This window comes from Rhipicephalus microplus, chromosome 4, assembly GCF_043290135.1.
Source record: "Rhipicephalus microplus isolate Deutch F79 chromosome 4, USDA_Rmic, whole genome shotgun sequence".
Classification (NCBI taxonomy): domain Eukaryota; kingdom Metazoa; phylum Arthropoda; class Arachnida; order Ixodida; family Ixodidae; genus Rhipicephalus; species Rhipicephalus microplus.
The window spans coordinates 10,928,872-10,952,812 of record NC_134703.1 but is presented as its reverse complement, the minus strand read 5'-3'; the positions used below and the strand labels follow the sequence as shown (position 1 = coordinate 10,952,812).

At 51.8% G+C, this 23,941-nt stretch overlaps 1 protein-coding gene across 1 annotated transcript in view; it reads right to left on the bottom strand.

The window, feature by feature from the left end:
* Positions 1–20,604, bottom strand: part of LOC142814166 (transcription factor 15-like) — a 36,051-nt gene extending 15,447 nt beyond the window's left edge. The window contains exons 1-2 of the mRNA XM_075892160.1: positions 20,476–20,604; positions 2,597–2,743 (exon numbers count right to left, since the gene is read on the bottom strand). Coding sequence (XP_075748275.1) covers positions 2,597–2,725 — 129 coding nt within the window. The 5' untranslated portion in view covers positions 2,726–2,743; positions 20,476–20,604. The remainder of the gene's footprint in view (positions 1–2,596; positions 2,744–20,475) is intronic.
* Positions 20,605–23,941: the final 3,337 nt, after the last annotated feature.

The window sequence follows — 23,941 nt, the reverse complement described above, 5'->3', positions numbered from 1 at the left end:
TCTGAATTTCAGCTTTTAGGGTTGCATTTTCTTTAAAGAGGGTGGAGTCGTTGTTACTGGTGTGATTTGAGGAGCAGCTAGAAGAGGCTGACTTAGCCCAGCCTACCTGGTGTGAGTTGACCGAAGAGTTGGTGAGAGCAGGGCTTGGTGATGGGGCTGGCCAGGCGTCGTCTTGCGTCGTTGAATCGGAGCGACGACCGCGATCTTTACTTTTGCTGGCACTGGAGCGTCGCCCGCGTTCCTTGCTTTTGCTTCGACTTTTCCGCCCGCGTTCCTTGCTTTTGCTTCGACTTTTCCGCTGGCTTGAACCGTGAGTTTGTTCGCGACTAGGAGATCGGTGGATGGGTGGGTCTTGCTTTTCCATGGACCGTGTAGGGCGCGGCTTAAATCGTTGTCTACACAGCGATGAACCTGTTTCATGGTTTCCATTGCACACAACACAAACATGGTCACACTCGTGGTCCATAGGTGCATCTTTTAGTCCACATTTGGGACAAAGTGTGTCACTGGTGTTGGTGCAGACGTCTTGGCGATGACCAATCTGACGGCACCGTGTGCAGGCTTCAACCTTTTGCCTGAAGGGACGACATCGAAGTGCACAGCCTTCGTAGTGGACGTAGTAAGGAACGATTTTGCCTTGAAATATGATTAGAATGGTTTCAGTGCTGCCTAGGCGTCGTGCACCTCCGATAGTCAGCTTTGGGTTGCATCGGCGGAGGGTCGAGATGATTTCGTCTTCCGAGTAATCGGAAGGCAGGAGAACGGTTCCTCTGCAGGTATCGACGGGATCAGCGACATGGGTGGCGACTTCATGAGGGGTGCCGTTGAAGTTCAAGAGCCGTATGCCATGGTAGAGGTCGGCACGATCCAGGTCTGGTGTGCTAATCAGAACGGTATGGTTGATGGAGTTGACGCGTATTTGGTCAGAACTGGTGCGGTCAGAGATTGGGAGACCCGCCGCCTTGAGGATTATTTGTCTGAGGACGCATGGATGTATCACAGCACAGTTTAAACCTCCACGGACTCTTAATATGATTTTGTAATCACTGCGCGGCAGTGGTGGGGGCTTCGGTGCTGCTCTTGATTGGCGCTCCTGAGCCACTGCATGGCTTGGTGGTGACGAAGGATGCTGGCGTTGTCTTGAGAGGCTCTCGTGGATCGCGCGCCAGGAACGCGCACCATCGACGCCGGCTGCGTCGCGCCCTGTTCCAGCGCTCATGCTAGGGAGAGGTAGGCCTAGCAGCGACACTGCCAGCCGACAGCCCTAAAAGGGCTGCGGCTTGCGTAAAAAACGTCTCAGTATTGAAAAAGTATCACAGGAAGCGTCGGTAACACTCACATATAGGTCCAGTCAAGTATTCGGGGCGTTTGGAGTGATCAGTCAGCCACAAGAGGAAAATTTGCAGGAGCCAAAGTCACATGCGACCGCTCACCTCCGCGCGCGTCCGGCGTCCCCGAATGAACAGATGAACGGATGGACGCATGGACGAACGCACAAACGAACGGATGGATGGACGCATGGACGGACGCAAGAGAGGACAGACGGAAGGACGCATCGCCATATGCACGAATGAACAGACGCACGAATGGTCGGACGAATGCATGGACGCATGGATGGACACACAGACGGACGGAAGCGCGGACGGACTGACGGACATTTCGCCCGCTCATCATCATTCACTTCATGGATATGCTGTAATTTTTATTATTTATTATACTACAAGTAACGTCCTCTATATTATAGTACCATACCATTTGCATTTTTCAGCTTATATGCATTTCGTTATTTGTACAAGTACCGCCCTCTACGGCCTGTTCAAGAACTAACAAGAGGTGGCTACATGCGATTACGACAGGACGCTCAGCCCACGCCTTAAAAAGCTTGACCTCTAAAAAAAAAAAAACGCGCTATGAAGAATTTTATCAACGTGATCCCACTGTATTTTGCAAAGTGGCAACAGCAAAGTAGAGGCAGAATTGACATCGCTTCTGTGTTGGACGCGCTAGGCTGTGTTCCAATTCTTAGACAGCACGTAGACAGTCTACGCAGACTACTTAGAAGACCGCACCGAGCCCATGCTGTCCGAGAATCGGAACACGTTTAGACAGCTTTTACGTGACAATCCACCACCTCGCGTCGAGAAAAAAGAAGCTAAAAGAAACAAACGTAACAGTGGTAACTTCTGGCTTGTTTCATGTTGAAATCAAAAACAAATAATTTTTACTCACATTGAGCGTCTAGAAAAGCATCTGCTTGTGTGCGGACGGCCATTTTGGCGAGATTTGATCTATCTGAGCGATTCGCTGAGCCGCCATCTTGTTTAGACAGCAAAGTAGCCTGCATCGTATTTGTCCACGATGCGGTCTTCTCGGAGCTGTCTATTTTGCCGGCTACGTGAGAATTGGAATGGGACTTAAGATGGCCGCCGTCCATTTAGCTGTCTATTTAGCTGTATACGGTGAGTATTGGAACACAGCCATAGTCGCGTTTCATACGCTGCTCCGCGCGTTTCTGTATCATAAGCTCAGAACTCAAGCAGTAGACACCGAATTGCACTGAGGCAGGAAAAAGTGCGGCAGTGGTAAATGGGGTCACCTTGGACAGCTTCCTGTCCTTTGGCTCAGTTGGGATGAGTTGTCGCAAGGTGACCATGGCGGCGTTGACAGCGGCCGCGCCGCTGCGTTTCGCTGAAGGCTCGTTTGTGGTCACCGGTACGTCAGCCATGATGCCGTGCACGTGCAACTGCAAGGAAAACCGCGTGTTACGCCCTGTCGGCCAAAGGCGTGCGCATGGTTCTCCATTGTAGGGGAGTTTCATGGCAGCTGTCCCCTTCGAGACCAACTAATGTTCAAAATTGATAAAAAAGAAAGGCAGATCCCATGGACAGTGGGTATCAATGATATGCGAAGCACGAATGAGAAATGTTGATATGTCACTTTAAAATCAGCACAACGTTACGAGGTGGAGGTAAATGATGCCGCACATGACTTTTGTGTCATGATTATCATGTTTGGATGTGTCGTTTACCTTCGTCACCTATTCACGTCACGTGATAACAAATTGGGTATATGTGGAGCCGGCAAAACGACCGCGAACACGCTATTAGCGTGGTATGTTGTCATGTTCTTACATGACGCGCGTGTCAGGATTTTCACAATTGCACCAGTCATATATTTCGTCTTCCATTCACATCACGTAAGGCCTAATTTGGTATATGTGGAGCTAGTCAAACGGCCACGAGCGCGTCATGAAGAGCCCAATACACTCCTATGCAGCGGGACGCCGGATGCGCTGAAACACCCATGGATGCGTCACAGCAGCGCGGCGCGCGCCGGCGAGTATGTGGCAGGACCGGTGCCTGGCGTGGCAACGCTGGCGTGAGCCTGCCAAGTGAACGCCGGTGAGCACGCCCACCAAGTCATGTCGAAATGTACTGGCGCCTTGACTGTGGCATGTAGTCATGTTCTTACATGACATGCGTGTCAGGATTATCACAATTGCACCAGTCATATATTTCGTCTTCCATTCACATCACGTAAGGCCTAATTTGGTATATGTGGAGCTAGTCAAACGGCCACGAGCGCGTCATGAAGAGCCCAATACACTCCTATGCAGCGGGACGCCGGATGCGCTGAAACACCCATGGATGCGTCACAGCAGCGCGGCGCGCGCCGGCGAGTATGTGGCAGGACCGGTGCCTGGCGTGGCAACGCTGGCGTGAGCCTGCCAAGTGAACGCCGGTGAGCACGCCCACCAAGTCATGTCGAAATGTACTGGCGCCTTGACTGTGGCATGTAGTCATGTTCTTACATGACATGCGTGTCAGGATTATCACAATTGCACCAGTCATATATTTCGTCTTCCATTCACATCACGTAAGGCCTAATTTGGTATATGTGGAGCTAGTCAAACGGCCACGAGCGCGTCATGAAGAGCCCAATACACTCCTATGCAGCGGGACGCCGGATGCGCTGAAACACCCATGGATGCGTCACAGCAGCGCGGCGCGCGCCGGCGAGTATGTGGCAGGACCGGTGCCTGGCGTGGCAACGCTGGCGTGAGCCTGCCAAGTGAACGCCGGTGAGCACGCCCACCAAGTCATGTCGAAATGTACTGGCGCCTTGACTGTGGCATGTAGTCATGTTCTTAAATGACATGCGTGTCAGGATTATCACAATTGCACCAGTCATATATTTCGTCTTCCATTCACATCACGTAAGGCCTAATTTGGTATATGTGGAGCTAGTCAAACGGCCACGAGCGCGTCATGAAGAGCCCAATACACTCCTATGCAGCGGGACGCCGGATGCGCTGAAACACCCATGGATGCGTCACAGCAGCGCGGAGCGCGCCGGCGAGTATGTGGCAGGACCGGTGCCTGGCGTGGCAACGCTGGCGTGAGCCTGCCAAGTGAACGCCGGTGAGCACGCCCACCAAGTCATGTCGAAATGTACTGGCGCCTTGACTGTGGCATGTAGTCATGTTCTTAAATGACATGCGTGTCAGGATTATCACAATTGCACCAGTCATATATTTCGTCTTCCATTCACATCACGTAAGGCCTAATTTGGTATATGTGGAGCTAGTCAAACGGCCACGAGCGCGTCATGAAGAGCCCAATACACTCCTATGCAGCGGGACGCCGGATGCGCTGAAACACCCATGGATGCGTCACAGCAGCGCGGAGCGCGCCGGCGAGTATGTGGCAGGACCGGTGCCTGGCGTGGCAACGCTGGCGTGAGCCTGCCAAGTGAACGCCGGTGAGCACGCCCACCAAGTCATGTCGAAATGTACTGGCGCCTTGACTGTGGCATGTAGTCATGTTCTTACATGACATGCGTGTCAGGATTATCACAATTGTACCAGTCATATATTTCGTCTTCCATTCACATCACGTAAGGCCTAATTTGGTATATGTGGAGCTAGTCAAACGGCCACGAGCGCGTCATGAAGAGCCCAATACACTCCTATGCAGCGGGACGCCGGATGCGCTGAAACACCCATGGATGCGTCACAGCAGCGCGGCGCGCGCCGGCGAGTATGTGGCAGGACCGGTGCCTGGCGTGGCAACGCTGGCGTGAGCCTGCCAAGTGAACGCCGGTGAGCACGCCCACCAAGTCATGTCGAAATGTACTGGCGCCTTGACTGTGGCATGTAGTCATGTTCTTACATGACATGCGTGTCAGGATTATCACAATTGCACCAGTCATATATTTCGTCTTCCATTCACATCACGTAAGGCCTAATTTGGTATATGTGGAGCTAGTCAAACGGCCACGAGCGCGTCATGAAGAGCCCAATACACTCCTATGCAGCGGGACGCCGGATGCGCTGAAACACCCATGGATGCGTCACAGCAGCGCGGCGCGCGCCGGCGAGTATGTGGCAGGACCGGTGCCTGGCGTGGCAACGCTGGCGTGAGCCTGCCAAGTGAACGCCGGTGAGCACGCCCACCAAGTCATGTCGAAATGTACTGGCGCCTTGACTGTGGCATGTAGTCATGTTCTTACATGACATGCGTGTCAGGATTATCACAATTGCACCAGTCATATATTTCGTCTTCCATTCACATCACGTAAGGCCTAATTTGGTATATGTGGAGCTAGTCAAACGGCCACGAGCGCGTCATGAAGAGCCCAATACACTCCTATGCAGCGGGACGCCGGATGCGCTGAAACACCCATGGATGCGTCACAGCAGCGCGGCGCGCGCCGGCGAGTATGTGGCAGGACCGGTGCCTGGCGTGGCAACGCTGGCGTGAGCCTGCCAAGTGAACGCCGGTGAGCACGCCCACCAAGTCATGTCGAAATGTACTGGCGCCTTGACTGTGGCATGTAGTCATGTTCTTAAATGACATGCGTGTCAGGATTATCACAATTGCACCAGTCATATATTTCGTCTTCCATTCACATCACGTAAGGCCTAATTTGGTATATGTGGAGCTAGTCAAACGGCCACGAGCGCGTCATGAAGAGCCCAATACACTCCTATGCAGCGGGACGCCGGATGCGCTGAAACACCCATGGATGCGTCACAGCAGCGCGGAGCGCGCCGGCGAGTATGTGGCAGGACCGGTGCCTGGCGTGGCAACGCTGGCGTGAGCCTGCCAAGTGAACGCCGGTGAGCACGCCCACCAAGTCATGTCGAAATGTACTGGCGCCTTGACTGTGGCATGTAGTCATGTTCTTACATGACATGCGTGTCAGGATTATCACAATTGTACCAGTCATATATTTCGTCTTCCATTCACATCACGTAAGGCCTAATTTGGTATATGTGGAGCTAGTCAAACGGCCACGAGCGCGTCATGAAGAGCCCAATACACTCCTATGCAGCGGGACGCCGGATGCGCTGAAACACCCATGGATGCGTCACAGCAGCGCGGCGCGCGCCGGCGAGTATGTGGCAGGACCGGTGCCTGGCGTGGCAACGCTGGCGTGAGCCTGCCAAGTGAACGCCGGTGAGCACGCCCACCAAGTCATGTCGAAATGTACTGGCGCCTTGACTGTGGCATGTAGTCATGTTCTTACATGACATGCGTGTCAGGATTATCACAATTGCACCAGTCATATATTTCGTCTTCCATTCACATCACGTAAGGCCTAATTTGGTATATGTGGAGCTAGTCAAACGGCCACGAGCGCGTCATGAAGAGCCCAATACACTCCTATGCAGCGGGACGCCGGATGCGCTGAAACACCCATGGATGCGTCACAGCAGCGCGGCGCGCGCCGGCGAGTATGTGGCAGGACCGGTGCCTGGCGTGGCAACGCTGGCGTGAGCCTGCCAAGTGAACGCCGGTGAGCACGCCCACCAAGTCATGTCGAAATGTACTGGCGCCTTGACTGTGGCATGTAGTCATGTTCTTACATGACATGCGTGTCAGGATTATCACAATTGCACCAGTCATATATTTCGTCTTCCATTCACATCACGTAAGGCCTAATTTGGTATATGTGGAGCTAGTCAAACGGCCACGAGCGCGTCATGAAGAGCCCAATACACTCCTATGCAGCGGGACGCCGGATGCGCTGAAACACCCATGGATGCGTCACAGCAGCGCGGCGCGCGCCGGCGAGTATGTGGCAGGACCGGTGCCTGGCGTGGCAACGCTGGCGTGAGCCTGCCAAGTGAACGCCGGTGAGCACGCCCACCAAGTCATGTCGAAATGTACTGGCGCCTTGACTGTGGCATGTAGTCATGTTCTTACATGACATGCGTGTCAGGATTTTCACAATTGCACCAGTCATATATTTCGTCTTCCATTCACATCACGTAAGGCCTAATTTGGTATATGTGGAGCTAGTCAAACGGCCACGAGCGCGTCATGAAGAGCCCAATACACTCCTATGCAGCGGGACGCCGGATGCGCTGAAACACCCATGGATGCGTCACAGCAGCGCGGCGCGCGCCGGCGAGTATGTGGCAGGACCGGTGCCTGGCGTGGCAACGCTGGCGTGAGCCTGCCAAGTGAACGCCGGTGAGCACGCCCACCAAGTCATGTCGAAATGTACTGGCGCCTTGACTGTGGCATGTAGTCATGTTCTTAAATGACATGCGTGTCAGGATTATCACAATTGCACCAGTCATATATTTCGTCTTCCATTCACATCACGTAAGGCCTAATTTGGTATATGTGGAGCTAGTCAAACGGCCACGAGCGCGTCATGAAGAGCCCAATACACTCCTATGCAGCGGGACGCCGGATGCGCTGAAACACCCATGGATGCGTCACAGCAGCGCGGAGCGCGCCGGCGAGTATGTGGCAGGACCGGTGCCTGGCGTGGCAACGCTGGCGTGAGCCTGCCAAGTGAACGCCGGTGAGCACGCCCACCAAGTCATGTCGAAATGTACTGGCGCCTTGACTGTGGCATGTAGTCATGTTCTTACATGACATGCGTGTCAGGATTATCACAATTGCACCAGTCATATATTTCGTCTTCCATTCACATCACGTAAGGCCTAATTTGGTATATGTGGAGCTAGTCAAACGGCCACGAGCGCGTCATGAAGAGCCCAATACACTCCTATGCAGCGGGACGCCGGATGCGCTGAAACACCCATGGATGCGTCACAGCAGCGCGGCGCGCGCCGGCGAGTATGTGGCAGGACCGGTGCCTGGCGTGGCAACGCTGGCGTGAGCCTGCCAAGTGAACGCCGGTGAGCACGCCCACCAAGTCATGTCGAAATGTACTGGCGCCTTGACTGTGGCATGTAGTCATGTTCTTACATGACATGCGTGTCAGGATTTTCACAATTGCACCAGTCATATATTTCGTCTTCCATTCACATCACGTAAGGCCTAATTTGGTATATGTGGAGCTAGTCAAACGGCCACGAGCGCGTCATGAAGAGCCCAATACACTCCTATGCAGCGGGACGCCGGATGCGCTGAAACACCCATGGATGCGTCACAGCAGCGCGGCGCGCGCCGGCGAGTATGTGGCAGGACCGGTGCCTGGCGTGGCAACGCTGGCGTGAGCCTGCCAAGTGAACGCCGGTGAGCACGCCCACCAAGTCATGTCGAAATGTACTGGCGCCTTGACTGTGGCATGTAGTCATGTTCTTACATGACATGCGTGTCAGGATTTTCACAATTGCACCAGTCATATATTTCGTCTTCCATTCACATCACGTAAGGCCTAATTTGGTATATGTGGAGCTAGTCAAACGGCCACGAGCGCGTCATGAAGAGCCCAATACACTCCTATGCAGCGGGACGCCGGATGCGCTGAAACACCCATGGATGCGTCACAGCAGCGCGGCGCGCGCCGGCGAGTATGTGGCAGGACCGGTGCCTGGCGTGGCAACGCTGGCGTGAGCCTGCCAAGTGAACGCCGGTGAGCACGCCCACCAAGTCATGTCGAAATGTACTGGCGCCTTGACTGTGGCATGTAGTCATGTTCTTACATGACATGCGTGTCAGGATTTTCACAATTGCACCAGTCATATATTTCGTCTTCCATTCACATCACGTAAGGCCTAATTTGGTATATGTGGAGCTAGTCAAACGGCCACGAGCGCGTCATGAAGAGCCCAATACACTCCTATGCAGCGGGACGCCGGATGCGCTGAAACACCCATGGATGCGTCACAGCAGCGCGGCGCGCGCCGGCGAGTATGTGGCAGGACCGGTGCCTGGCGTGGCAACGCTGGCGTGAGCCTGCCAAGTGAACGCCGGTGAGCACGCCCACCAAGTCATGTCGAAATGTACTGGCGCCTTGACTGTGGCATGTAGTCATGTTCTTACATGACATGCGTGTCAGGATTTTCACAATTGCACCAGTCATATATTTCGTCTTCCATTCACATCACGTAAGGCCTAATTTGGTATATGTGGAGCTAGTCAAACGGCCACGAGCGCGTCATGAAGAGCCCAATACACTCCTATGCAGCGGGACGCCGGATGCGCTGAAACACCCATGGATGCGTCACAGCAGCGCGGCGCGCGCCGGCGAGTATGTGGCAGGACCGGTGCCTGGCGTGGCAACGCTGGCGTGAGCCTGCCAAGTGAACGCCGGTGAGCACGCCCACCAAGTCATGTCGAAATGTACTGGCGCCTTGACTGTGGCATGTAGTCATGTTCTTACATGACATGCGTGTCAGGATTTTCACAATTGCACCAGTCATATATTTCGTCTTCCATTCACATCACGTAAGGCCTAATTTGGTATATGTGGAGCTAGTCAAACGGCCACGAGCGCGTCATGAAGAGCCCAATACACTCCTATGCAGCGGGACGCCGGATGCGCTGAAACACCCATGGATGCGTCACAGCAGCGCGGCGCGCGCCGGCGAGTATGTGGCAGGACCGGTGCCTGGCGTGGCAACGCTGGCGTGAGCCTGCCAAGTGAACGCCGGTGAGCACGCCCACCAAGTCATGTCGAAATGTACTGGCGCCTTGACTGTGGCATGTAGTCATGTTCTTACATGACATGCGTGTCAGGATTATCACAATTGCACCAGTCATATATTTCGTCTTCCATTCACATCACGTAAGGCCTAATTTGGTATATGTGGAGCTAGTCAAACGGCCACGAGCGCGTCATGAAGAGCCCAATACACTCCTATGCAGCGGGACGCCGGATGCGCTGAAACACCCATGGATGCGTGTCAGCAGCGCGGCGCGCGCCGGCGAGTATGTGGCAGGACCGGTGCCTGGCGTGGCAACGCTGGCGTGAGCCTGCCAAGTGAACGCCGGTGAGCACGCCCACCAAGTCATGTCGAAATGTACTGGCGCCTTGACTGTGGCATGTAGTCATGTTCTTACATGACATGCGTGTCAGGATTATCACAATTGCACCAGTCATATATTTCGTCTTCCATTCACATCACGTAAGGCCTAATTTGGTATATGTGGAGCTAGTCAAACGGCCACGAGCGCGTCATGAAGAGCCCAATACACTCCTATGCAGCGGGACGCCGGATGCGCTGAAACACCCATGGATGCGTCACAGCAGCGCGGCGCGCGCCGGCGAGTATGTGGCAGGACCGGTGCCTGGCGTGGCAACGCTGGCGTGAGCCTGCCAAGTGAACGCCGGTGAGCACGCCCACCAAGTCATGTCGAAATGTACTGGCGCCTTGACTGTGGCATGTAGTCATGTTCTTACATGACATGCGTGTCAGGATTATCACAATTGCACCAGTCATATATTTCGTCTTCCATTCACATCACGTAAGGCCTAATTTGGTATATGTGGAGCTAGTCAAACGGCCACGAGCGCGTCATGAAGAGCCCAATACACTCCTATGCAGCGGGACGCCGGATGCGCTGAAACACCCATGGATGCGTCACAGCAGCGCGGCGCGCGCCGGCGAGTATGTGGCAGGACCGGTGCCTGGCGTGGCAACGCTGGCGTGAGCCTGCCAAGTGAACGCCGGTGAGCACGCCCACCAAGTCATGTCGAAATGTACTGGCGCCTTGACTGTGGCATGTAGTCATGTTCTTACATGACATGCGTGTCAGGATTTTCACAATTGCACCAGTCATATATTTCGTCTTCCATTCACATCACGTAAGGCCTAATTTGGTATATGTGGAGCTAGTCAAACGGCCACGAGCGCGTCATGAAGAGCCCAATACACTCCTATGCAGCGGGACGCCGGATGCGCTGAAACACCCATGGATGCGTCACAGCAGCGCGGCGCGCGCCGGCGAGTATGTGGCAGGACCGGTGCCTGGCGTGGCAACGCTGGCGTGAGCCTGCCAAGTGAACGCCGGTGAGCACGCCCACCAAGTCATGTCGAAATGTACTGGCGCCTTGACTGTGGCATGTAGTCATGTTCTTACATGACATGCGTGTCAGGATTTTCACAATTGCACCAGTCATATATTTCGTCTTCCATTCACATCACGTAAGGCCTAATTTGGTATATGGGGAGCTAGTCAAACGGCCACGAGCGCGTCATGAAGAGCCCAATACACTCCTATGCAGCGGGACGCCGGATGCGCTGAAACACCCATGGATGCGTCACAGCAGCGCGGCGCGCGCCGGCGAGTATGTGGCAGGACCGGTGCCTGGCGTGGCAACGCTGGCGTGAGCCTGCCAAGTGAACGCCGGTGAGCACGCCCACCAAGTCATGTCGAAATGTACTGGCGCCTTGACTGTGGCATGTAGTCATGTTCTTACATGACATGCGTGTCAGGATTTTCACAATTGCACCAGTCATATATTTCGTCTTCCATTCACATCACGTAAGGCCTAATTTGGTATATGTGGAGCTAGTCAAACGGCCACGAGCGCGTCATGAAGAGCCCAATACACTCCTATGCAGCGGAACGCCGGATGCGCTGAAACACCCATGGATGCGTCACAGCAGCGCGGCGCGCGCCGGCGAGTATGTGGCAGGACCGGTGCCTGGCGTGGCAACGCTGGCGTGAGCCTGCCAAGTGAACGCCGGTGAGCACGCCCACCAAGTCATGTCGAAATGTACTGGCGCCTTGACTGTGGCATGTAGTCATGTTCTTACATGACATGCGTGTCAGGATTATCACAATTGCACCAGTCATATATTTCGTCTTCCATTCACATCACGTAAGGCCTAATTTGGTATATGTGGAGCTAGTCAAACGGCCACGAGCGCGTCATGAAGAGCCCAATACACTCCTATGCAGCGGGACGCCGGATGCGCTGAAACACCCATGGATGCGTCACAGCAGCGCGGCGCGCGCCGGCGAGTATGTGGCAGGACCGGTGCCTGGCGTGGCAACGCTGGCGTGAGCCTGCCAAGTGAACGCCGGTGAGCACGCCCACTGATTGTTGGCCTAGTTGGTATTTACTTAATGGCATGATTTGGCCGCAAAAGAGACACACACAAGAAAAGGAACACTCAAACGCCGCCTGTGCTTGTCGTTTGAGTGTTCCTTTTCTTGTGTGTGTCTCTTTTGCGGCCAAATCATGCCATTGAGCACGCCCACCAAGTCATGTCGAAATGTACTGGCGCCTTGACTGTGGCATGTAGTCATGTTCTTACATGACATGCGTGTCAGGATTATCACAATTGCACCAGTCATATATTTCGTCTTCCATTCACATCACGTAAGGCCTAATTTGGTATATGTGGAGCTAGTCAAACGGCCACGAGCGCGTCATGAAGAGCCCAATACACTCCTATGCAGCGGGACGCCGGATGCGCTGAAACACCCATGGATGCGTCACAGCAGCGCGGCGCGCGCCGGCGAGTATGTGGCAGGACCGGTGCCTGGCGTGGCAACGCTGGCGTGAGCCTGCCAAGTGAACGCCGGTGAGCACGCCCACCAAGTCATGTCGAAATGTACTGGCGCCTTGACTGTGGCATGTAGTCATGTTCTTACATGACATGCGTGTCAGGATTATCACAATTGCACCAGTCATATATTTCGTCTTCCATTCACATCACGTAAGGCCTAATTTGGTATATGTGGAGCTAGTCAAACGGCCACGAGCGCGTCATGAAGAGCCCAATACACTCCTATGCAGCGGGACGCCGGATGCGCTGAAACACCCATGGATGCGTCACAGCAGCGCGGCGCGCGCCGGCGAGTATGTGGCAGGACCGGTGCCTGGCGTGGCAACGCTGGCGTGAGCCTGCCAAGTGAACGCCGGTGAGCACGCCCACCAAGTCATGTCGAAATGTACTGGCGCCTTGACTGTGGCATGTAGTCATGTTCTTACATGACATGCGTGTCAGGATTATCACAATTGCACCAGTCATATATTTCGTCTTCCATTCACATCACGTAAGGCCTAATTTGGTATATGTGGAGCTAGTCAAACGGCCACGAGCGCGTCATGAAGAGCCCAATACACTCCTATGCAGCGGGACGCCGGATGCGCTGAAACACCCATGGATGCGTCACAGCAGCGCGGCGCGCGCCGGCGAGTATGTGGCAGGACCGGTGCCTGGCGTGGCAACGCTGGCGTGAGCCTGCCAAGTGAACGCCGGTGAGCACGCCCACCAAGTCATGTCGAAATGTACTGGCGCCTTGACTGTGGCATGTAGTCATGTTCTTACATGACATGCGTGTCAGGATTATCACAATTGCACCAGTCATATATTTCGTCTTCCATTCACATCACGTAAGGCCTAATTTGGTATATGTGGAGCTAGTCAAACGGCCACGAGCGCGTCATGAAGAGCCCAATACACTCCTATGCAGCGGGACGCCGGATGCGCTGAAACACCCATGGATGCGTCACAGCAGCGCGGCGCGCGCCGGCGAGTATGTGGCAGGACCGGTGCCTGGCGTGGCAACGCTGGCGTGAGCCTGCCAAGTGAACGCCGGTGAGCACGCCCACCAAGTCATGTCGAAATGTACTGGCGCCTTGACTGTGGCATGTAGTCATGTTCTTACATGACATGCGTGTCAGGATTATCACAATTGCACCAGTCATATATTTCGTCTTCCATTCACATCACGTAAGGCCTAATTTGGTATATGTGGAGCTAGTCAAACGGCCACGAGCGCGTCATGAAGAGCCCAATACACTCCTATGCAGCGGGACGCCGGATGCGCTGAAACACCCATGGATGCGTCACAGCAGCGCGGCGCGCGCCGGCGAGTATGTGGCAGGACCGGTGCCTGGCGTGGCAACGCTGGCGTGAGCCTGCCAAGTGAACGCCGGTGAGCACGCCCACCAAGTCATGTCGAAATGTACTGGCGCCTTGACTGTGGCATGTAGTCATGTTCTTACATGACATGCGTGTCAGGATTATCACAATTGCACCAGTCATATATTTCGTCTTCCATTCACATCACGTAAGGCCTAATTTGGTATATGTGGAGCTAGTCAAACGGCCACGAGCGCGTCATGAAGAGCCCAATACACTCCTATGCAGCGGGACGCCGGATGCGCTGAAACACCCATGGATGCGTCACAGCAGCGCGGCGCGCGCCGGCGAGTATGTGGCAGGACCGGTGCCTGGCGTGGCAACGCTGGCGTGAGCCTGCCAAGTGAACGCCGGTGAGCACGCCCACCAAGTCATGTCGAAATGTACTGGCGCCTTGACTGTGGCATGTAGTCATGTTCTTACATGACATGCGTGTCAGGATTTTCACAATTGCACCAGTCATATATTTCGTCTTCCATTCACATCACGTAAGGCCTAATTTGGTATATGTGGAGCTAGTCAAACGGCCACGAGCGCGTCATGAAGAGCCCAATACACTCCTATGCAGCGGGACGCCGGATGCGCTGAAACAACCATGGATGCGTCACAGCAGCGCGGCGCGCGCCGGCGAGTATGTGGCAGGACCGGTGCCTGGCGTGGCAACGCTGGCGTGAGCCTGCCAAGTGAACGCCGGTGAGCACGCCCACCAAGTCATGTCGAAATGTACTGGCGCCTTGACTGTGGCATGTAGTCATGTTCTTACATGACATGCGTGTCAGGATTATCACAATTGCACCAGTCATATATTTCGTCTTCCATTCACATCACGTAAGGCCTAATTTGGTATATGTGGAGCTAGTCAAACGGCCACGAGCGCGTCATGAAGAGCCCAATACACTCCTATGCAGCGGGACGCCGGATGCGCTGAAACACCCATGGATGCGTCACAGCAGCGCGGCGCGCGCCGGCGAGTATGTGGCAGGACCGGTGCCTGGCGTGGCAACGCTGGCGTGAGCCTGCCAAGTGAACGCCGGTGAGCACGCCCACCAAGTCATGTCGAAATGTACTGGCGCCTTGACTGTGGCATGTAGTCATGTTCTTACATGACATGCGTGTCAGGATTATCACAATTGCACCAGTCATATATTTCGTCTTCCATTCACATCACGTAAGGCCTAATTTGGTATATGTGGAGCTAGTCAAACGGCCACGAGCGCGTCATGAAGAGCCCAATACACTCCTATGCAGCGGGACGCCGGATGCGCTGAAACACCCATGGATGCGTCACAGCAGCGCGGCGCGCACCGGCGAGTATGTGGCAGGACCGGTGCCTGGCGTGGCAAGCTGGCGTGAGCCTGCCAAGTGAACGCCGGTGAGCACGCCCACCAAGTCATGTCGAAATGTACTGGCGCCTTGACTGTGGCATGTAGTCATGTTCTTACATGACATGCGTGTCAGGATTATCACAATTGCACCAGTCATATATTTCGTCTTCCATTCACATCACGTAAGGCCTAATTTGGTATATGTGGAGCTAGTCAAACGGCCACGAGCGCGTCATGAAGAGCCCAATACACTCCTATGCAGCGGGACGCCGGATGCGCTGAAACACCCATGGATGCGTCACAGCAGCGCGGCGCGCGCCGGCGAGTATGTGGCAGGACCGGTGCCTGGCGTGGCAACGCTGGCGTGAGCCTGCCAAGTGAACGCCGGTGAGCACGCCCACCAAGTCATGTCGAAATGTACTGGCGCCTTGACTGTGGCATGTAGTCATGTTCTTACATGACATGCGTGTCAGGATTATCACAATTGCACCAGTCATATATTTCGTCTTCCATTCACATCACGTAAGGCCTAATTTGGTATATGTGGAGCTAGTCAAACGGCCACGAGCGCGTCATGAAGAGCCCAATACACTCCTATGCAGCGGGACGCCGGATGCGCTGAAACACCCATGGATGCGTCACAGCAGCGCGGCGCGCGCCGGCGAGTATGTGGCAGGACCGGTGCCTGGCGTGGCAACGCTGGCGTGAGCCTGCCAAGTGAACGCCGGTGAGCACGCCCACCAAGTCATGTCGAAATGTACTGGCGCCTTGACTGTGGCATGTAGTCATGTTCTTACATGACATGCGTGTCAGGATTATCACAATTGCACCAGTCATATATTTCGTCTTCCATTCACATCACGTAAGGCCTAATTTGGTATATGTGGAGCTAGTCAAACGGCCACGAGCGCGTCATGAAGAGCCCAATACACTCCTATGCAGCGGGACGCCGGATGCGCTGAAACACCCATGGATGCGTCACAGCAGCGCGGCGCGCGCCGGCGAGTATGTGGCAGGACCGGTGCCTGGCGTGGCAACGCTGGCGTGAGCCTGCCAAGTGAACGCCGGTGAGCACGCCCACCAAGTCATGTCGAAATGTACTGGCGCCTTGACTGTGGCATGTAGTCATGTTCTTACATGACATGCGTGTCAGGATTATCACAATTGCACCAGTCATATATTTCGTCTTCCATTCACATCACGTAAGGCCTAATTTGGTATATGTGGAGCTAGTCAAACGGCCACGAGCGCGTCATGAAGAGCCCAATACACTCCTATGCAGCGGGACGCCGGATGCGCTGAAACACCCATGGATGCGTCACAGCAGCGCGGCGCGCGCCGGCGAGTATGTGGCAGGACCGGTGCCTGGCGTGGCAACGCTGGCGTGAGCCTGCCAAGTGAACGCCGGTGAGCACGCCCACCAAGTCATGTCGAAATGTACTGGCGCCTTGACTGTGGCATGTAGTCATGTTCTTACATGACATGCGTGTCAGGATTATCACAATTGCACCAGTCATATATTTCGTCTTCCATTCACATCACGTAAGGCCTAATTTGGTATATGTGGAGCTAGTCAAACGGCCACGAGCGCGTCATGAAGAGCCCAATACACTCCTATGCAGCGGGACGCCGGATGCGCTGAAACACCCATGGATGCGTCACAGCAGCGCGGCGCGCGCCGGCGAGTATGTGGCAGGACCGGTGCCTGGCGTGGCAACGCTGGCGTGAGCCTGCCAAGTGAACGCCGGTGAGCACGCCCACCAAGTCATGTCGAAATGTACTGGCGCCTTGACTGTGGCATGTAGTCATGTTCTTACATGACACGCATCTCATGATTATCATGTTTGCACCAGTCACTTACCTTCGTCATCCATTGACGTCACGTAATACCAAATTTGACATATGTAAAGCTAGCGAAACGGCCGCTAGCACATCATGAGTGTGGCATGTAGTCATGTTGTTACATGACACGCATGTCGTTATTATCATGTTTGCATCTGTCATTTACCTATGTCGTCCGTTCGCGTCACGTAATACCGAGTCTGGTGCATGTGAAGCAGTCGAAGCGGCCGCGAGCGCATCATGAGCGTAGCATGTCATGTTATTACATAACACGCATCTCATGGTTACCGTGTTTGCACCAGTTTCATACCTTCGTCGTCCATTCACGTCCGTAATACCAAATTTGGTATAAGTGAAGCTAGCGAAACGGCCGCCAGTGCATCACGAGCGTGGCATGTAGTCGTGTTGTTACATGACACGCATCTCATGATTATCGTGTTTGCACCAGTCACGTACCTTCGTCATCCATTCACGTACCGTAATACCAAATTTGGTAAATGTGACGCTAGCGAAACGCCCGCGAGCGCATCATGGGCTTGGCATGTAGTCATGTTGTTGCATGACACGCATGTCATGATTTTCATGTTAGGATCTGTCGCTTGTGTTCGCCATGGAATCATGTCATACCATACGAGTTTTGCAACATGCCAAGTGAACGAAATTACCGCAAAAGCTGCAGGACCATGGAATGTATATCATGACACTTATGACATCCATGTCATGATTTTCATGTTTCGACTAATTAAATATGTTCTTTATACAGTCGTGTTATGCCATACCAAGTTTGGTATCGATACCATTATCGAAACGGCCAGGAGAACTAAAACTCGTAGGCGGCTAGGTAGATAGATAGATGCGCGCTAAGTCGCCGAAGTTCGCTAAGAAATGCTTCGCATTTAGAAAAGAACACGGAGTGTTTGCCACTGCGCGCCGTCAAACTGCGCCAAATTGCCCTGGCTGCTACATCCTTCCACATTTCTTCGAAATTAGGGGAGTCTGCGCCACACCATCACCACAGAGCGTGCTGTGACTTTCAGAAATGAACCAGCCACTTGAGGTGCTCCCGTGGAAAGCGGCATCGCGGTGCACCCGCGTAAGACGCAACCGGAGCCAAGCTAAGCCAAGCTGGGCCAAATGTCACTGTTGGGATAAAGCGGGGACGCAGTAAATGCCTGATTTTTCGGACTTTCTAAGGACCATGAAATCGCCTGAAAAAAAGAATAGAAATAGATTCATGTTTCTTTTTTTATTCCGTTCAATTCGAATTGCCACAGCAGCATCCGAAAGAGCTTCAATACCTTCAAGTACACTTGTAAGGGTTATTGGTGCATGCCCATGCTCTCGTAGATACATTCTGGACCTGCCGCGAACCCCGCTTAACTACGTGCCAGCCTCCGTTTGCAAATTTACGTCTCGTCATGAGCGCTGCCAATACCAGAAAGGCGTGGAATAAAATACGGCTTTATGGCATGGAGCGTGTGGAAACGATGATGCGGAATATAAAGGGTGTGACAGAATAGACCTGTCCGGACCTCCCCGATGCGTGTATGCGCTTAGAAAATGAGCCACTTACGAAAACCTTCTGCGACATGTAGCTTTTGCTGCCACAAGAAACCGATCATTCCTAGTTGTGTGCAGCACATCGCAAACACAGCTGACGCCGTTCCTACCGGGAGCGATTGTGCACTGTACGCACGTGTTTGTTATGAAGATGTGTTCTCGCTCCGTTCCTGATCGCAACATGGCCCCGCGATGCCAAGCTGCTTTGATTCGTACCACATCTGTGCGGTGCGCTTTGCCGCCTCGCACAGAAAGGCAGTGTGGACGGCGGCGCGTGTGGGCAATCAAAAGCGTGCATTACGCTAAATATCGCGCCGCATGCACTAACAAGGAGTTAGCTGAATATGATTATCATAAAGCGATTCAGTATTACTGCCGCATCGCCGCCATCACGCATGTGAACATTCTTACTGCGCTGTGATGCTGGCACCTTCAATTTTTTTATCTACTTTACCCAAAAGCCTTTTTGCATTACGGCAAAGCCGACTTTTGAACATTGCTGCGACGTCGAACGTTTCGCTAACGCGCTCGTTCAAGCGTACGGGGCCATAGACGTGACAGAGCTGGGGACTAAGTAAAGCTGTTTCAGACCTGAAACCCTGACTGAAAGTGCGAAAAAATCGGACGCCGAAGAGTTTCAGTGCCCAAATTTTCAGACATTCTTATACACTGACGTCCCTGGGGCTTGTGACGCTGTCGCGAAAGCGTCTGAATTTGCAAGCATGTCTGAAAGGTTGGGCATCCGAAAAATCGGCGGACATCTTCAATAATATTATAAGAAACTGACACGGTTTTCGATTTCATCATTCGCATTGTCTGCTAAATAAGGTCTAGTTATCTTTATACCGTATGGTGAAATATGGTGGAATCCAGCTCTCAACCTTATTGAACGTTCAGTGGTATAATTTTTTTCTCTTATACTTGTAATATGCTTGTATAACGTACAACACATTGTGATTTCATCAGTCGTGTGTCGTGAACGCAGTATGCGTCTTGAAAGGATTCTAGAAATAGCTGGTCCGAAAGCCAGTTCTCCTGCTCCAAAATCAGCTGCAAAGCATAATTGCCCATGACTGGTTCTTGCGGTGGCATGTCGTTGTTTCCCGTTTTTTCTGCGCGAAGTTGTTGACATATGCAAACCACTTGCGTTGGCCTGGGGCGGATCCAACCACTCATAATAGGGGGGGGGGGGGGTCGCCTAACGTAACATCTGGGCGTGGTCATGACTTTTCTATTTTCACTAAAAAAAGCCCTTTAATGCATAAATACTGTACAAAGTTTCGTGGGCGAACAGCCCGTGGGATCGATTACCGCAATAGAAGCGTATATTATCTGCAAAATATCAGCAGCGAATATGAATTGGAAGGTATCTTAAATAAATTTTCAAGTTTGCGGGCTTCGGATTGCATGCTCTTACAAATTGAGCTACAGCGGTGGTCGTCCACTGATCGGGTGCTCGCTAGAAGAGCTGATGCTGCTCTTGACGCCGAGACACAATTTTGTTCTTTTTTTTTTTTTGCCTGGACGCGTCACGTGCGGCACACAACACAAGCACTCGTTGTTACTTACTCCGTATGGCTGCTCTTCATAGCATGATGCGCATCGAGACGCCGTTCCTCGATACTGCAGAGAACATGGGACGAGGAAAGCACTCACCGAATTGGCCGGAAGCAAGCGACGGGGACTCGTTCGCGAGCAATGTGGTCGCAGCTGAGGCTGACGCGGCTCTGGACCGCAGCTGGCCGCCCGCGGCTCGACCCAGCAAGTCGGGGGGTGCTGCGCTTGCCAGGCCCTTTATTCCTCGCAGAAGGGAAGCGTTCGCTCGCAAGACACGACACGTGCCTTCTGCCCTCCTTTTGTCGTTTTCTCTTTTTTTTCTTATTGTATGACAGTTTCCCATTCTGACAAGGAGGGAAAAAGCTGGCAACCAGCAAACTAGGGGAAGCCGCATCCTGTGCTTATTATCAACACAACCTAGAAAAGACTGAGGAAAGTTGTAGCAGTTCCATGGTTGTCCTGAGAGACGCGCCTTAGTCCCCCGTATCGTTACGGCCCAGCGTAACTCATCGCCCACATTTGCAACTCCCGGTTTTGATATCGCAATTAATATTCCACAAAGAATATCTAATATTACAAAGGAAGGAGGGGAAGGTTCCAATAATTGTGACGGGCTACAACTACTCCGTACAAACGACTACCCCTCGAGTCAGTAATTGAAAAATTAATTGAAAATTTAATGCTAGTCACCTCGATGCCACTTTAGCTGCGACAGTATATATATTTTCGCTTCGATGCTGAGTTCATGTGTGAAGAGAGCAGGTGGTCGATTGTCGGAGCATGTTGATAAATATCTAGTTCTATCTGGAATAAAAAAAAAAGTTAATCCTGTCGTGGAATAACAACTGAAACCAACACTCATGAAAGGTAACAAGTATAAATTTTCGCTAGTTCTGTTGAAATCAAGAAAAATCATAGTGCGATAACATTGAAGAGCTCGTTTCGCCGAAATTCCGGTGTCGGCGTCGTGAGCGAAATCATCATCGTATGCGCGACCGAAAAACTATGAAATCGAATGAATAATAAAAAATCCTGGGCCAAAGTGGGGACCGAACCTAGTTCGTCTGGGTGCGAGTTGGGATCAAACCCGGGTTGTTTGCGAGGCAAGCGGATGTTATACCACACGGTCATGCCTCCGCTTGTGAACACAGTGAAAAGAAGTTCCCCTGCTTGGAAATGCAGTGAAACAACTTTCATGCTTCCCAAACACGCACGTCCTGTTACATGCTTCACAATTCAACATGAAATATTGCAGTAATAATGCGTGGTACAAGCGCCCATCACCAGCAGGTGTCAAAACATGTGATGATGATGATGGTGCTCTTATATTGCTGGCACTCGCTCACGAAGGGGGATCGGCCAAGAACCGGGTGGGAGGATCTTTAAGGTAGTTGATTATGTATCTAAAAACCTCCAATGAAATTTAAGCAAAAACAAACAAATAGTAAATAATGTATGAAACTGCTGCACGAGCATGTGGTCAGGCAATCAGATAGTCTCAGAGCTGAAAATAATAACAACAATAGACTAACAAGGTAATCTGCTTGTGCCCATTGTGTACGCAAACACAGCAGAGCTAACCTTCCTGTGGCTATAACCTAATGTAATCCCTCCAAATGATAAAATTAGTGCAAGGTTTATTTCTGAACGTAGCTTTTCAATAGAATCGACACGATATCTTTCCTTTTGATAAGAATATCAGTGACAGAATAAAAAAAATTGGCTATTGTTTTTATTAATTTCCTTGCAAAAAAGACATAACGTAGAAGTTTCGAGTCAAGCTTTATGTAAGTAATAATTCAGATGTGGAATTCTACAGCGTAATCTGGTGATTGTAATTTCTAACTGCCGAGATGCACACCACTGTTTATTCTAGCAAAATCTTAGGTATACGAAGTCTCTGACTTTATCCTATGATACTTTGTCTAGTTCCTTGGGCAAACAAGTATTTCTATATCTTAGTGCTGTTACGTAAGCCGAATCCGGTAAAAAAGAGGTCCGCTTGAAGATGCTTTGGCTAACGAGTTTGCCATATTATTGAGACAAATCTCGCAAGTGCCAGGTACCCATAACAAGTGCAATTTTCTCAGGTTTGCTGGCATTAAACTACTAATCGTACTCATGAGTGTTAATTATTTTCTTTTTTTGCTGCAGAGAGTGTAGTGCATACCTAGAGAGAATCCGTAAATATGACTGCTTCTAATTCACTTGTAAGAAGTTTATGAAGTGCTAGAATAATAGAAAATAATGCAGCAGTGTATATTGGCGTATAATCTGGTAATCGAACTAAAAAAAACCCAGTCGAGAGAAGTACAGAAGATGCCTACTCCAGCCTTTTCGTTTAACACGGATGCATCCGTCACAATAATGTTATGAGCAGTTGAGCCACGCAATCTTGTATCTAATTATTTAAATGCAGAAGGGGCATTTGTTTTGCATTAGAAGAAAAAATATCATCAAATTCTATGCGAATTTTTGAATTGAGCATACTTGTTGAGGTAGTCTTATTGATATTTTCATTCAGAGTTTCTAGCAGCGCTTTAATGTGCCCAATCTCGGGGGAGTGTAATCTTGACCATTGTGTTCCGGAGAATGATCTTGGTTCTCGAATAAAAACGTAAGAAGCTTGACTCAAAGGAGAATTGTACATTTTAAAGGAAGTTTGAGCTGTAAGTATTTCAAACCGAGTTAACAAAGGTGGAAGACGCGCTCCCACATTCAAAACGTCATTTGCAACAAACTTGGGGAATCCAAGACACGAGAGCAAAGCTTCTCTTTTCAATATTATTAGCAGCCTCATTTTATATGCTGGCCTGACAGAAATAATACGCACAAGATTCATAATAGGCCGCACATACATCTTCTAAATCATTATCGATTTTCTGTTTCCTAATTTTCGTCACCACTTCTGGGCACGTGTCGCTTTAGAGCCTTTTCCAACTTAACGTTCCATTATATAAGGTGCCTAGGTATTTTAAAACATCGACCCGGGGAAAGATCTTGTTACAATACACCTGTTAAATGTTGACACGATCCTTAAAAGAGAACGACATAAGCTCACTTTTTGACGTTTAATGACACATGAATATTTTCAAGCCATGCTTCCAGTATGTTTATGTAATTCTGTGATGCCTGATACAATGAGTGCAGATCACCATTTGTGGCAAAGAAAGCAATATCATCTGTGTACACGTGAATTTGAATATCCTGATGGGTTTGAATGAAACTTAGCTATAGAACTTAGCTTTCTCCATGCCTATCTAACCGCTTTTGTGGACGTTGTCTCTTAACATAACCCCCGGGTGCTGAAGCACCGTCTCAGTGCTATCTATGATGTTGCCGAGTGGTAATGCATAAGGCGAGATTCATGAACAATGCCTGTAGACAGTGAAGGGGAGGAGGAGGAAGACTCGAGCGGGGCTATCTTGTAGGTCACATCTCTCACCTGGCGCAATACGCGGTAGGGTCCCGAGTAGCGGGAAAGCAGTTTTTCAGAAAGTCCAACGCGCCAGGTTGGAGTCCACAATAGCACAAGATAACCCGGAGTAAAGGGGACGCGCTTGGA